A 16,227-nucleotide genomic window follows, 5' to 3' on the forward strand; every position below is an offset into this window, starting at 1 on the left:
CTGGGAGGAGCCTGGCACCTCCTGGGAAGGGTGGGACTGCGGCAGGAAGCTCATGGATCATGGCACTGCCTGAGGCCCTGGGAGGGACATTTGTGCTTTTAGGCACTAAGGGGTTGTTAAGAGATGTATCAGGAGTTCTGGGGCCTATGACCTATCTCCTGATGTTCACATTTAATAAAGATCTCCTGCCTTTATTTCCTTCAAGGGAGACGCTAAGGGAATGGAATTGACACTCTCTGAGAACACACTGCAGAGGCCACGGAGATGCTGTTGATCAGGCTGGCCCTGCGTGGGGATCTGTGGTAATGGACTGGGGTAGGTGTGCAGGAACCCTGGGGCCACGTCTCGAAAGACCAGCCCTGGGAATACTCTGGCCCCTGCCTGGCCAGAGATCCCACCTACATGTGACAGCCTGGGATAGAGGGGCCAATGCCTCACCTTCTTCAGGGAGTGCTCTGTGGTGGGGGAGCTGGGAGGACGAGGTGGGGCTGGGGGCTCTGCACCCCAGCTGGGGCACTCGGGCCCTGCCTCACGGAAGAGGCCTTCCTGGGTGGCAGCTAGAGCTCTCCAGGGCTGGCCTGATTGTGCTGGGGGCTGGGCTAAGACGTGCTCAGGGAACGCAAAGGGAATAACAACGGCAGAAAGAGGAACTGGGATTGGTAGCCAGGATGCTAGCTGCAAAGTCCTTTTGAGAAGCCGACACTCACAGCCCAGGTAAGCATCTGTCCCACCTCACCGAGAGCAGTGGCCATCCAGCCCTTTCACTGGGCATTCCCTGTACCCGCTTTGCACGGGCAACTCTCCTGCATGGACGCTATGTCTCCCTAACTATTCTGTGAGTTCTAGGGCAGGGGTCTAATAACAGCCTGCCCTTTGGACCCAGTTGTAGAGCTGATGACTAAGACATAGCCACTGGATGATGGGCTGAACCAGGATGCCAGAGTTCTGTCCTTTGGACCACTCACAATCGACAGGGCCACCTCTGACTTTTGACTAGCTCTAGTTCCCAGCAGCTTCATCTGGGCCTCATGGGATCTCCTCAACAGCAATGATGCAGGCCAAGGCGCATGGGTTTTATACCGTTTTGCAACTCTGAGCTCTTGGTACGGCTTCCTGTAATATGTGTTGAGGGATTCTGAAGTATCAATATAGTTTAATGAGAAAGTGCTGACATCGGCTAGCAATGCCCGCCTTGGGCACAGGACAGGGAAGATCAGTATGTGTCCCATATCCTTGCCTCTTCTGTGATAACACTCTGTGCTTTAGAAAACACTTTCCTGGGTGTTATGACTTCCGTGGTTCCTACTCTCCGCTTCCCGCCCTCTCCCTCCTCGCCTCTGAAAACCCTGGAAGGTTTCATTGTCCCATTTAATGCATAGGGAAACTGAGGTTCCAAAAGGTTTGTGTCTTGTCACAAGTGAATGTGGAACTTGGACTGAAGCCTGGGTCTCCTGCTTCCCAGGCCTGTGCTCCTTCCTCTGCACTGAAGCGAGTGGCATTACAGGCCAGGACTTGGACTTGCTTACAGTACCTACCAGGCCCTGGGGGATGAACCTGTGCCCACAAGCCCGTGGCTCTACTCCTTCCACATGTCTCTTCACTTCCCTTACTGTCTGGCAGCACTGAAGCCACAGGACTCTTGGTGAGCATGGCGGCCCATGCACCCCACTTGCTTGCAGGAGGGGAATGGGGAAAGGAGAAACTCATCTACCCGCAGAGCCCCAGGGTCTCTTGGAGGAACTGAGCCAGTCGCATGTATAGCGTTTGAGCAGCTGCAGAACATTCTCAAGAAGCAGGGCTATGGGAAGGGCCTGAATTTAATCGTGCTGGCCAGAGAAGGCCAGCTTATTTGGTGTACGGCACAGGGAATGGGCCAGGCTGGGGTCTCCTGAGCGTGAGCCAGGGGAAGCCGGCTTCACGAACAGCAGCAACGTCCAAGTTTAATACACAGAGGAGCCCTCGGCCCGAAAAATACGAGGTGAGCTGCCAAGAGCGGCATCCCCTGCTCACAGACTTTCAGGGGGCTATTACTGGCGACTCTGGTACCAGAAGCAGGGGGTGGGAGATTTTCTGTCTTTCTGCCTGGACAGGTGTCTTCTGCAGGTCCCGTTAACTGGGATTGTCTAACCCCTGGCTGTGATTCGCACAGCAGGGAGGCCCCCTCAGGAACCTCCCTCTCCCCATCCGCCTGCCAAGGTGCCTCTGTGGCTGGGGCCCAGCTCCTGACCTCCCAGTTGCCTTCCGTCCTTCCTCCCTGGGCCCAGCCCTTCCTCTCGCAGGGGCCTCCTGATGGCTGCTTGGACCCCTCCCCCAAGCCTGGCCTGGCTGCCAGTGGCCTGGAGCGAGGCAGAGGGCTGAGGCTGTACAGCTACTTCCCCTGCTGTGTGACACACCATTGTGCGGCAGGCCTAGGCTGGCCCGGATGCCCCTTGCAGCACAGCTGTTCTGAACTCTGGGTGATACGGGGCTGAGAGCTGGGTGGGGACAGCCTAGGCTGTTTGCAGGAATGTTCTGCAGGAATGTTCTGCAGGAATGTTCTCAGGAAACTGGGGGGAGGAGAGCCTAGGGAGAAAAGAAGAGATGGGAGGGCTTGGATATAGGATTTCTCTTGGTTTTAGGGAGACTTTGTAGCCAAATCCCACCCCCCTGCTTAGAAAGCCTCATCCTTTAAGACAGGGATGCAAATGCCTTGTCCAGAACCTTCCCTGGCTCCTGGCTTTGACCTCCTAGCACTCTATCACATCCCAGAGTGCCAACTCTCTGTTATATGTCCATTTCCCCCACTAACCATAGGCTCCTTGAGGGCAGAGCTGTGTCCGACTCACCTGTGACTTCCTGGCCTCTAGTGCAGGCCTGACACATACTTGGTGTTGAATGAATGAATGAATGAATGAATAACTCTTACTTGCCCTTGTCCAACAGAAAGACTGGTCCTGTGCCAGTGAGGGCTCACTTGAACCAGGCAGATGATTGTAGATGGGAACAGGACAGCGTGTGGGTCTGTCGGGCATCTCTAGACAGATGTATGCACCCCTATTAAACCATGGTGATCTTTCCTGGTTGGTCTGAGGCTTCTTGGCGCTATGGCTGGTCTAGGAGAGCCTGGAAGGATCCTACTTCCTCAAATACTCATCCCGTGAAATCTGCCCAACAGCAGAGAAACTCCCTCTTCTGGTCACCTTTGGCTTGGGGGCAGTCATGACCCTGCGGGGTTCATTGTCCAGAGGTGATAATCTGGTCCGTGGCAGAAAATCTTCAAGGGTCCAGCACTCCTTGGAGACAAATGCCAATCGTGGCGGGTCACTGGCTGTAGGGCCCTGGTTTAGCTGGGCCAGGAGGGAGTGGAGGGGGTGCTTGGGAAAGTATTGGGACCAGCCCCTGGGGCCTGCCCCAGACAGGACGTCATGGGGAGGATATGTAGATAGAGAGCTCTGCTCTGGGCTCTGAATGCTGCCATGGGTCTAGACTACCTGAGGTTTCTTGGACCCACCCTGGATTATCACCTGCTCTTAGGCCTTTGTTCACGTTGAGGTCCAAATCCAGAATATACTTTCCCCCTTTGCTATACTAACTGTGACTGACCGACAAGACAGCCCAGGTGTCACCTGCCCCAGGAAGCCTTCCCCAAGACCTTCTCAGTGCCGCATCTGCACCTTGGCCCCACACATGGATGTCCTCATCCCCTCCCTTACTCAGCTGCACTGTATTGTGGCAAGACACACACTGCCTTCATCTCTGTATCTCTGGGGCCTGGCACATAGCCGGTATTCAGGGAATACTGGCTAAATGAATGAATGAACAAACAACTGAACAAACATGGTCCAGTGCTAAGTTCTCAACAAAGCTCCTGTGGTCCCTGTAGTTCTTCAACAGGGTGTCCCCAACAAAAATAAAATAAAAGTGACCTTTTCCCATCATGACGAAGCAGAAAAAAAATGGAAGGGAAAGATTCTTTTTGACTTGTAAGTTTTCTCCTTTAAGTGTTATTCCAGCTGCTGGTACCTGACGCTGTCTGTCTGTATTATATTACAGCCCAGAAGCCATATACACACATATACATACACCCCACCCCTGACGTTGGTCATCCTGAAGGAGTTTTCTTGGAGCAGAGTTGGTGATGACCAAGATGAGGAAGGGAGACAAAGAGAGACTGTATTTCTCACCACCCAACTTCCCATACTCTCACCAGGGAGTTGGAACAGGCTGAGACCTGCTTCAAGGAGGGCCAGAATGTCAGAGGCCTGAGTGTGAGGAGGCAGTGCTCACAGGTCCCCAACTGGGCTAGGGGGGATCTCTATGGAGATTTGTTCAACAGATGAAACTTCTGGCAGTGAGGACTAGTCCCAAGTTCTGATTGCTTGGGGAATGGCCCACCCATTGTGGGTGGTTAAATGTGGCTAGGGTGACTTCACATTTCTCTAATTCTGCTTTCTTCTGGGGACCAAAAGGAAACCAAATGTTGCCTCCCACACTAAGGGTCTTAGAATATTATGGGTCTCACCATCTGCCTCCCTGGGAAACTCTAGGACTGTGGGTTATAGGGAAGGGTGGGAAGTGGGGGTGAGAGTGGTGTATTCACCAAGGTCAGTATGAGAAAGAGCAGCATGGCAGATGCTATGAGCTGCCCACCTCTTCCTCACTAACACAGCCCCGCTTTTATTTTGAGGCAGTGTTATACATGGCCCCCCCAAGTAATAAGCCAAATGTCAGAAGGGGCTTGCATAGCTCTTTGTTTTTTTGTCATTTCCTGCCCTGAAGGCTGACATGATGGCTGGAGCTATAGCAGCTATCTTGCAACCATGAGGGAAAGGCCAAGAAACATTAGCTCCGACATCACTGAGCACGAAATCAACATTTATAATTCTCTCTCTGGAACTGTTGTTATGTGAAAAAAATGCATTCTCACTTATTTATGAATCCATAGTTAAGTTTCTGTTACTTGTAGTCAAACATATCTCTAAATGCTGTTGGAGAGATGACTAAGAAGATGATTCACTCTGAAGCTAGGCGCAGGTAGGGAGGGGTTATGTCAAAACTGAGTCCCTCCATGTCACCACAATTAATGATACCCCTACCTGCCCGCCCCTCAGTTAGTTATACGTGTCCTGTAAATGTGTCTCCATTTGGCCCACTGATTGGCTGAAGTGATTAGTATTATCCTGGGCTCTTCAGAATGTAGTTTCCTGAGATTGACCAATTCCACCATCCTCCCCAGAGACATTCCAGAAAAAAGGCCTAGCCCAGACCTGCTCTGATCCCACAGTCCACAGTGCCACTGCCAAAGGAGAGGGGTCCAACAGAGTCACCTTTTAGGGGCAGAAGGAAAGAGCTGAAGCCTCATTTACAATCAGGGTCCCTAGGGTAGAGAGATTACACGAATGTCCCCAATCCTTACACCTCCCTATATTTATACTCTTTGCAATGTGACTTTTCAGTTCATTCCTTCAAAAGATAGAGTTTGTTCCCCCCATATCTTGAACCTGGGCTGGCCTTGTGACTTGCTTTGGCAAACAAAATGTGGCAGAAGTAATCCTGCTCCAGTTCTAAGCCTGGGCCTTGAGAGGCCTTGCATGCTTCTGCTCTTTCCCCTGGACCTTTTTTGGCTCCATGTGAACCAGCACAGATGAACCTTCTGGAAGGGGAGAGACAGGTGGCCCAGTTGCCCTGTTATCCCAGCTGATGGGCAGCCAACCTCCAAAAGAACAGCCATCCAACTGACACACAGCTGCCCCACATACACGTGGGAGCTCAGCTGAGAGCAGAACCAGCACCCAGTTAGGCCAGGTCTCAATGGTTGTGTTATGCCTCTCTGATTTGGTCTGTTGTGCAGGATTATTGCGGCGATAGATAGCTGATACGCTCCTCCTCCTCATGGTTTACCAAGTGCTTGCACAGACAGGAGCTAATTCAGTTCAATTCCCCAAATACCACCTATGAAGGAGATACTATCTCTCTTTCACAGATGACAAAACCAATAATCAGAGAGGTTCTGATTCGCTCACGATCATGTAGCCCAATTACAGTAGAAACTGTCACACCCCTGCCCATCACTCCACATGACCGTCACCATCCAGCCCTGCAGGTCCCACCTCCAGCTCCAACTTTGTAGACTTTGCACATTGCCTTGGGCAGTGGCCACACCCATGCAAGCAACAGCCTGGACATCAGCCCCTTCTGACCCTGATGTGTTGCCACAGCGTGTCACACCAAATGACGCAGGGGAAGAGGCCAGAGGGCACCTTGTCCTATTTGGCACAGAGGCGCCACAGGTACACAGCACAACTTGGCAGGCAGAGGCGGGGCTGGCCAGGCCCTGAGGTACAGGCTCAATCTGTACTGTCCCATAGAGCTGCATTGGGTGAGCAAGCACTGCTAAACAGAGGCTGAGTGGCTTGCAGAGGCAGGTGAACTGGCACCCTAGCTTGGCACACGCCATCCCTCCAAAAGACTCACAGGCTGATGCACTCGAGGCGCAGTAAAGGAGTTGTCGAGAACTCATCAGCGCATAGCATTCCTCTCCCACCCATCTCGTCCCCTGCCGCGCAGAAAGCAGAACTGCCTCTCCCCAACCCTGCTCTCTGTGCGGCTGCCCTGCATCACTGACCGACAGGGTAGGGGTGCCCTCGTCCTCCACGGTGACCACCAGGTGGTAGAAGCTCTGGCGCTCGCGGTCGGGTGGGGCAGGCCGCGTGGCGATCTCGCCACTGACGCGGTCCATGCGGAAGGTCATGTCCTCGTTGCCCCCAGTGATGTAGTAGGACAGGACGCTGTTGATCCCGATGTCACGGTCAGTGGCTCTCACCTGGACCACAGCGGTACCGCCGCCCACATTCTGGGGACAGAGCAGGAAAGCGGTTATTCTGGATTCAAGACCTTTGGGGCAAAGTCTAACTCCTGCTCCTGGGAGCCCAAAGGCTACATCTGGACCTTTAGAATGCTCTGCTATGACTACCCTGGGGCAACAATGAGGGAGATAACGATGGTGGTGGCGAACATTCTGTGGGTATCTACTGCATGCTGGGACCTGAGTTAACGCATCAGATCCTCTCTATAATGCTACAGGTGAGGTCAAACCCATTTACAGATGAGCAAACTGAGGTGCAGGGAAGGAATGTGTGCAAATCACACAGACAGTTAGCGGCAGAGCCACGGTCTGAATTGAGGGAGGCCTTCATGAATGTCCAACCTGGCATGATACCCAGCAGTGGCAAGGCAAAATTTCTCCTGGAGTGGCTCAATCTTAGGACTGAATAATAAATGAGCTGTTTTTTTACAGATATCAGAAACAAACTTATGGTTGCCAAAGGGGAAACGTGGGGAGAAGGGATAAATTAGGAGCTTGGGATTAACATATACACCCTACCACATATAAGCTAGATAATCAACAAGGACCTACTGTATGGCAAAGGGAACTCTACTCAATATTCTGTGATAACCTATGTGGGAAAAGAAACTGAAAAAGAATGACTACATGTACGAAGGTGAGTCAAAAATTATCTGCACTCTAGCTGTAGAATTTAATTAAATTTTAGAAAAGACATAGACATCATTTTCAACAGAATCTCCTTGCTTTTCAATACACTTTGTCCATCTGTCAACATGCTTTCATAGTCCCTCATTAAAAATGTTTTAGGCTGAGCTGCAAGCCACGAATGCACTGCTGTCTTCACTTCATCAGAAATGAATCTTCGTCCTCATAGGGTTGCTTTCAGGGGACCAAACAGGTGAATGTCCGATGGAGGAAGATCAGGACTATAGGGAGGATGCTTTAACACCTCAAAATGAAGTTTTTGCAGGCTATCAACAGTGTGGGTAGAAGGGTGCAGATGTGTGTTGTCACAGAAGATCACAACACCCTTGGATAGCAGTCTTCCACATTTAATCCGAAGTTTAGGCTTCAGCTCTTCAATAAGCATCTCACTGTAATGAGCACTGTTGATTGTTGAACCATTTCCTGATAATGTTCCAATACTGGCCCTTGAGAATCCCAGAAAACTGTAAGCATCAATTTTCAAGCTGATGCTTGACTTTTGAACTTTTTCTTGGTCGGCGATTGAGGATGTTTCTGTTCCATACTCTGCCGTTTACTCTCAGGCTCGTAGAGATGAATCCACGTCTCGTCACCAGTAATGATTCTCTTTAAGAAACTTTCACCTTCCTTTGAGTATCAGTCCAAATTTTGTTTGCAGATATCCAAACGCTTCTGTTTATGCTCTTCCGTGAGTTGTTTCGGTACCCATCTCACACAAACTTTTTGAAACCTAAGTCTGTCATAGATTACTTCATTTTGAGGTGTTAAAGCACCTTCCTATAGTCCTGATCTTGCTCTATCAGATGTTCACCTGTTTGGTCCCCTGAAAGCAGCGCTATGAGGACGAAGATTCACTTCTGATGAAGAAGTGAAGACAGTGGTGCATTCGTGGCTCCCAGCTCAGCCTAAAACATTTTTTAATGAGGGAATATGAAAGCATGTTGACAGATGGACAAAGTGTATTGAAAAGGAGATTCTGTTGAAAAATGATGTATATGTCTTTTCTAAAAGTTAATTAAAATAAATTCTACAGCCAGAGTGCAGATAATTTTTGACTCACCATCATATATGTGTAACTGAATCACTTTGCTGTACACCTGAAACACAACATTGTAAATCAACTATACTCCAACAAAAATTTTAAAAAAATGAGCTGTTTTATTTAAAAGCAGCTCTCCCAGGGTAAACCTAGGTGGTGAAAGGCCACTTTCTTTTTTCCCTCACCTTTGCATTCCAACCACAAAAACAATATCGCATTCCAGGAGCTGGCCTAGGTGTTAGGGATGGAATCATGAATGAGTAAGCCACATCCCCATCCCTGTGATCTGAGAGACTAGTGGGCCAGACAGATATTTAAACAGGTGCTTTGTGGTTGGCTCACACCCACTGTCCACTCTGGACGTCCAGCTGTATGGGCACCAGAGCTGCCCTCACCTCGTTGACACTGACATTGTACCCAAAGGGGCTCTCGATCACTGGAGGGTTGTCATTGACGTCCAGGATGGTCACCTGCAGGATGTGGTCCTTCTTTCGTGGAGGGGTGCCACGGTCAGATGCCACAACCTGCGAGCAAGGGGATGACTGAAGTCAGGGCTAAAAGGATCTGGAATATGAAGTCCAAATGGGCTGTATGCTCAGTGGGGAGGACTGAGAGGCCAGACAGACTTGCTGGCCCATCCCTGCCCCCTGGGCCTTGGGCTCTCCCCAAGGCTTTCACCTTCTGCCCCCTGCTGCAAACATTCGTTGCCCAATTCTTATCTGTTTGGAGACCCTCCTTTGCGATCTGACTCTGATGTGCGCAGTCTTTACCTCCCTATCCTGCCCCTGACTGTGACCCTGGGCTGGCAACCAGACTCAGGGCTCCTGTCTTTTGCTTAAAGCCCTCTATTCCTTGCACTCAGATCTGGTCTTTGGCAAACAGAGAAACAGCCTCAAATAATCTTTTTGGCAATGGGCTGGAGTCCTAACCATAGTCCAAGCCTGCCCCTAGGAGCCCTGATGTTTCCCAGAGGCCTGCAGAAAGTGCTCTAGAGCTCAGACCCCTGCAGAAACATGGTCCTAGGGTCCCCAGAGACCCCTCAGGAAACAAGGTAGCCACAGTAATTCAGCAACAGCGGTGGCCTTTGTGATTCCTCACCTGCATCTATTTCTCACCTCAGCAGAGGAAGCCAGGTTTTTCTACCCATTGCACAAGAGGGGAAGCCGAGGCCCAGACAGAGTAAACAACTTGCCCAATGTCACACTGTGTTTGTGGAAGAGTCAGGGCTCTATCAGCTGCCAGGCTTTCTCTCCTGGCTCTTAGAGCAGGGCCGGACACCTCTGTTGCTTCCTGCTCTGGGTCCAGAGACCCCTTCCAGGATGCTCTTTTCCAGGTCAGCCTCACTCACACTCTTGGCCCTAAGGGGTGCTGCCTGCCCACGGCACTTGGTAACAGCAGGAAGCTGACCATCAGGGCGTGCTGAGGACTGAGCTCTCTTGGGATGGAAGGGGGTTGGTGCTCACCTTGAGGATGTAGTGGTCCAGCTCTTCTCTGTCCAGGGGTCTGGCCACAAACACTTCGCCAGTGGAGTCGTTGGTGGTGATGATCTCAAAGGCCCCGGCGATGTTGCCAGAGGCCAGGGAGAAGACCACCTGTCAGGGAAGAGAGAGGGTGAGGGACAAGGGGTGAAGAATGGGGGCCGGCCAGGCCAAGGAGTGCTCTCCTGCCCACCTGGGCCCTCTGCTCAGCCTGGCAGATTGAGAAGAATGTGTTTTATTCAGAAGTGGTTACATCCTTCAAAACGGGGGTGGAAGGTCCACTGAAAGGATGCAGGGCCTATGACAGGCTTAGGGTGGGGGGGATGGGAACATTCTGGCCTGGGGCCAGGTGGGCAGGCACGAGTCCCACCACATGAGATTTCCCCGGGTGGGGGATGGGGAAGCACTGAGCTGCCCTGTGAGGAGCAGGCATGGCCCTGGTGTCACATGGCTCTGTTCGGCTCTCACAACCACCCCGTCAAAGGCAGCTGTTCTCTTCAGCTCAGAAAGGAGGCTCAGAAACAAGCCGCCACTAGCAAGGTCACACAGCTTGCAAGTGTCCAAGAGAATAGGGATTGAACCCACAGGCTTCCAACTCCAGAGCCAGCATCTCTTGGCCCCCTAGAGGTGTGTAAGCATTTAAAGGCCAGTGGAAACCACCTCAAACACAACCCAATTTGTAGGACAGATCAAAGTGGTGTGAAGACTGGTGTGCTCTGGGGGTGCCCAAACCTGCAGTGGTGGGGAGCACTTCTTGTTATGGGACGGGGAGGGGGGCACGAGAAGCAGGGGGAGGGGGAGTGTGTCCTTTTGGGGCCCTGGGGAGGGCTGGCCCAGGGCTGGCACATGGAGTGGGGGTGGTGAGACGCTGTGTGGTTTGTAGATGAGGTGACCAAGGAGTCACTGGGGAAGTTAAGCCCCCGCTGTGTTCACGTCGCCTCGGGGGCCGAGCCATGCCAGCCGTGGGCCGAGCCATGCCAGCCGTGGGCCGAGCCATGCCAGCCGTGGGCCCTGTGTTTCCTGGATGCAGGCAGAGCTGACAGCTTGCACAGCTCTGTCTCCTTCCCTGGACCCTGGACTGTGGTGAGGGCAGGGCGGTCTTGCTTGGGGCCCGGCAGAGCCTGGATGACCTCCCTTCCTGCTCAGGGACGGGGACGGCTTAGGCAGCGCCCTCTGGCTGAGGGGCTGCGGGAGCCCCTACTGACAGGGCAGATCTGGACTATTTCACTGGTGCCCACCTGCCCGTTGCTGCCGGCATCAGGGTCCCGGGCCTTGACGGTGGCCACACGCTGGCCCACGGGGCAGTCCTCAGGCACGCTGACCAGTGAGTCAGAGGTGACGTCGAACCGGGGGCTGTTGTCATTCTCATCCAGCACAGTGATGTAGACCTGGGGGTGAACACGGCCAGAGACCTCCTGCCTCCTTCCTCTCCCTGAGGCCAAACATGGGGTCCCCCCATGGCTCCAGCAGGGACCAGACCTCCAATCCGTTCTGGAAGGTCAGCAAGCTTTCAGAGCCTGCCTAGGCCAATCCGGACTTTACACAGAGGCCCTGAGTGCATTTCTTCTGAAAGTCTGGTGGGGGAGGGCTGCACACGGTACTCAGAGGCGGGGGGGCCTTGGAGAACTGGAACGCCTGGGCCCCGGCGGCTAAAGGAAACGGAGGCCACTCAGCTCCAGAGATGTGAGGAGGTGTCAGCTTGCCATTTGCATAGTTTCCTGTTTTTCAAAAGGAACTAGGAATCCAGATTTTTATGTGGAATTAGGTGGTGATTAATAAAAAAAAAACAAAAAACTTCTGTGCAGGCCAGCCAAAACACATCTGGCAACCAGATAGTGCCCAAAGGCCTCTTTGTTTGCACCTTTAGATTAGAGGGAAGCAAACAGGGCTCAGGAGCAGGAGAGGGGCCACAAGGTGGCTTCGTGGTCCCAGTGGGGAGAGGGCAGGTGGGGGAGGGAGGGGAATTTTCAACTACGAGATAACAACAGGCAACAGGCAATTTGCATGCAAAGAGCACAGATTGCAGTGTCTCCGCAGCTCAGGCTCCTCCTGCAGGGTCCAAAGAGCAAGGCTGGAGAGAAGGCCGAGCTGGGGTACAGCTTCCAGTCCATGGATGGCCACGGCCACGCAGCCAGAGTCACAGGTGCCCCTCGGGTTCACTGATGAGGGGATGGCAGTGGTGGGAGGGGAGGAGGTTCGGGTTTTAGCAATTTCAAGCGAGGCCTCCTCCCACCACCCCACTCCAGGTCAGATCCCATCCTCTCCTTCCTCAGGCCTGGGGCTCCGGGTCTCCCAGGCCCACCTGCCTCCTGGTGTGCACAGAACTCCATGGGGAGCCTGTGGAACCTCACCACGATGCAGAGAAAATTCCATTTCAACCTCACTCCTTACTAATCAGCATTTCCCCCTTCTCTATTTTAGGCAGTTGTCAGAACTGTAGGCAACAAACCCAGGCTTCACAGCAGGAACAACTCCACCACTTGCTAGCTGCGTGATCTGGCAAAAGTTATTCAACCTCTCTGATTTTCCATTGCCTCAGATGAAAGTAGGAACGAGAACACCTACAGAATCAGGATGCTAGAAGGAATAAATGAGCCAACAAAAAGTGGCGGTGCAACAAAAAATGGTCCCTGTCCTGCTTCCGGCCGGGCAGATAGGCAGGATCTCACCCGTGAAGACACTGCCCACTCATCATGAATTTTGGTCAGGGAATTCTGTGGAGTCCCAGAGCCCCCGTCTGCTCATCTGTGAAACGGGCATAATAATGCCTACCATGCTGTTCCCAGGGAGAAAACAAAAGAGCATCCCACAATCTGATATCTCCCAACTCTCTCACTCTGGTCAAGGCCTTGTTGGGACTCCCCATGCTTCCTCCCTCCACAAGGCCTCTGCACATGCTGTTCCTTCTGCCTGAAATGCTCTTCCTTCTCAACTGTGTAAACTCCTATGTTTTCTGGGGATCACAGCTTGAGTCACTTCCTCCAGGAAGCCCTCCTTGATTTCCCTGACATCTTAATTAGCCGCTCTCTCGTGGCATATATTTATTGGTGTGATAATTTGATCAGTGTCTTTTCCCTGCTCTACCTTGTGCTTGTGAAGGCAGCGTCTGCATCTGATTTGGTTTCCTGTTGTATGTACCCTGAGCCCGGCACACAGTAGGTGCTCCCTCTATAATTACTGCTCTGATGAGGTGCTCCCAGCAGTGGGGAGTCTGCATCAGTGAGTGAGTGGGGAGGGCACGTACCAAGATCTATGGGAATGAGCTATGGGTCCCCACACAGGGTCTCATGGTCCAAACCTCCCTCCCCCATCCCTCAAAAGCCCAAGGGTGTCACTCAGAGCTCCTACAGCAGAGCCACTACCGCTCAGCCTGCCCCTTCCGGCTGCCTCCCCACCCCTCTCAGGGCCACAGGGGCTGCTGGGACTGGGGAGGCGTCAGGTGTAGGTGAGCTGTGGTTTGGGGGTTCCGGCCTCACAGAGGAAATGGTGGTGCCTTTAAAAGGTCCCTCAGCCTGCCTCCACCCTGGCACCTCCAAGTTTGGGGCTGACAGCTCTGGTGTTTCTAGGGCAATGGCCCCTGGGAGTCTCTGAGAGGAAGCCAGGGCAGAACAAAGGGGGGTGAGTCCTGCTTCCTGGAGGAGGGTGAAGGGCCTGTGGAAATATAGGGGCCCACGCAGGAACGTGTGCTCTGAGACGCCCTCGCCAGCCCAAGCACAGGAAGTGGCCTCCTGGTCCACAAGGGGCTTTGGCGGCCTTGGGGGGAACGTCCCTACTGCTTACCAGGCTCCACTGGCCTCAACCCCTTGACTCCTCAGGACAGCAGGGGTGAGGGGCGGCTGAGGCTCACGAGAGGGCTCCATCAACCCCTCTGAGTCTCCGATGCGCTGGCTGGGAAGACCAGGAGCCTCGCTGGGAGCTGCGGGACACCGGGCACCTGCCCACGTCTGCCACCTGAGGGCTCTGCTCACTGGCTGTCCTCGGGGACTCGGGGGGTCAGGGGGAGCTGTGTGGGCTCACTGCTGCTCCTGGCCTCACTCCCCGCAGGCTGGCCCCACGGGCGGAGGGGCCTTCTGGGTATGGTCAAGCCACAACCAGGGCCGCTGGAGCCGGGCACCTCCAGGGAGCCGTGGGGTGCAGGACGCCAGCTGCATTCGGCTCTTAGCCTGGACACCGGCTTGGTCTATGCCTTCAGGCTAAGATGAGAGGGACTCCGTGGGGGTGAAAATGTGGTGGTACCCAAGGCTGATGATGTGCTAGACACCATGTGGTCTACAGAGGGCCTCAGACCTGGCTGGCGGGGACCCGGGCTGACTGCATGGTTAAGTGTTCTCATCACCACTGCAGGAGGCCACCCCGCGACCCGCCCTTGGGACCCACCTCCATATCCACGCCTAGCCTGAGCTCGCCGCCTCCCTGCCCTTCGAGGAATCTCTTCGGACACCTCCGACCTCAGCAGTCACCCTCCCCGAAGGGCACAAGGTCTCTGTGCCTTTACCTGGAGTCCTCGAGGGCCCTGATCCACACCACATGCCCACCGCTGCCCTTGTCCAGCACTCCCCAGGCTCTGGCACTGAAACGTACTCCTCACACCAGCCCTGAGAGAGGGACGTTGTCCCCCTCACAGACACTGCTCCCATCACACCTCCTAGCTTACAAAGGCTTCCTATCTGCCATCTCCATCACGTCCTCTGAGGAAGGCAGAGCAGCTGGCATGATCCCCATTTTAGGCCCCAGGAAAGAAAGCACAGAGAGGTTGAGCAACTAGCCTGTGTCACACAGCCACTGAAGAGCAGAGCTGAGATGAGGCCTCAGTGTTCCTTCCGCTGTGTGTTCCACATACTCCTTGTTAGTGCAATGCCCACTCCAGGGCCCCATGGGGGGCTTGACAAGACATGGAAGGCAGAGAGGACAGAGCTGGATGTGGAGTTCATGCTCGAGAGGGACCTGGGCTCAGGTGGGTGGGCTGGAGAGGCTGGGAGGGGTCTGAGCAGGGACCAGCTGCAGGCCTGTCCACATGCCCTCTCCCCAGGAGAGGCAGGAAGGCCCAGCGCCACACAGGGCCCAAGCCAGCACTGACCACAGACAACCCACAGGGCAGAGCCCCCGTCCACAGGCCACTCACCTTCTGTAGGCGGGGGCGGCAGGAGGCGGCCGAGGGAGAGAAAAGGCAAAGATGCAGGTGGTTAGCAGTCCTAGCTCTTCCAGCCCCAACTCTGAGCAGTGGTCTGTTGAGGATGTCACCCCCTCCCCCACCTGAGGTCTCAGCCCTGCTCAGGCTGCCTGGGAAGGTGTGGCATAGCCGGCTGCAGTGCCATCCCTAGGCTACTGAAACCCCTCACCCACTGCCTGCCTGCATGTTGGGTGACTGGTGAAGATGTGGGCTTGAGGGGGCCTTGGAGCAGTGACAGGCCATACCCGTGAGGCTCTCACCCGGGGACCCACTCACCACGCTGGAGTCCACCTTGGGGCCGCCGTCATCTGCCACCACCGTCAAGGCGTAGAAGTCACCTTTCTCCCGGTCCACCAGGCCCTGGACCGTGATCACACCCTGCCGGGAGGGGGCCAGATGGACAGTGACACTGTATCCCTAGCAGTTCCGTGCGCTGGCCAAACTCGACTGCTTGCCAGCCCTGGACATCCTGCCCACTTTCCCACCTTCACATTACTCCCTCTGCTGGCATGACTTCTCCATGAAGCTCTGTCCACTGAAATCCTACCTCTCTCTCAATCCCACCAGGATACTACCTCTACTGTGCAGGCTTCCCGCTTCCCCAGCCAGGTACGATCGCTCTCTTATTTGGGCCCCAGAGCCGCTCCATTACACTTCTATTGTAGTTCTTTTCATATCTTCCCCTGTGGTGCTCTGATATGCATCCTTGATTATTCCCACTTCTACTCCTAGCCTGAGAGCTCTTTGAGGGCCAGGAAGGGTCTTGTTCATCTCTGCGTCCCCAGCATGCCCCAGGACAAGGCCCGGCACATTGTAGCAATTATTACCTTGCCTATTTTCAAAGAAGGGGTTCTGATAGAAGACACACTAAAGCAAAGATGGAAGAGTAAGATCTAGGCAGTAGATAAGACATAGCTGCACCAGACACCTAGCTAAGACTAGCTATTGCAGTGAAGCACTAAATTTATATCTGAGCTTCCTAACAGCCCTGGTAAAAAGGGATACATGA

General features: G+C 53.8%; 1 protein-coding gene across 1 annotated transcript in view; it reads right to left on the reverse strand.

Moving 5' to 3' along the window:
* The window catches only part of LOC130853933 (cadherin-23-like), a 429,317-nt gene that overhangs the window by 39,476 nt on the left and 373,614 nt on the right, over positions 1-16,227 (reverse strand). The window contains exons 36-40 of the mRNA XM_057736393.1: positions 15,495-15,596; positions 11,287-11,436; positions 10,034-10,162; positions 8,966-9,094; positions 6,605-6,832 (exon numbers count right to left, since the gene is read on the reverse strand). Of these exons, the coding sequence (XP_057592376.1) occupies positions 6,605-6,832; positions 8,966-9,094; positions 10,034-10,162; positions 11,287-11,436; positions 15,495-15,596 (738 nt within the window). The remainder of the gene's footprint in view (positions 1-6,604; positions 6,833-8,965; positions 9,095-10,033; positions 10,163-11,286; positions 11,437-15,494; positions 15,597-16,227) is intronic.

The sequence above is a fragment of the Hippopotamus amphibius genome, chromosome 5 (genome assembly GCF_030028045.1).
Source record: "Hippopotamus amphibius kiboko isolate mHipAmp2 chromosome 5, mHipAmp2.hap2, whole genome shotgun sequence".
In the NCBI taxonomy this organism is placed as follows: Eukaryota; Metazoa; Chordata; class Mammalia; order Artiodactyla; family Hippopotamidae; genus Hippopotamus; species Hippopotamus amphibius.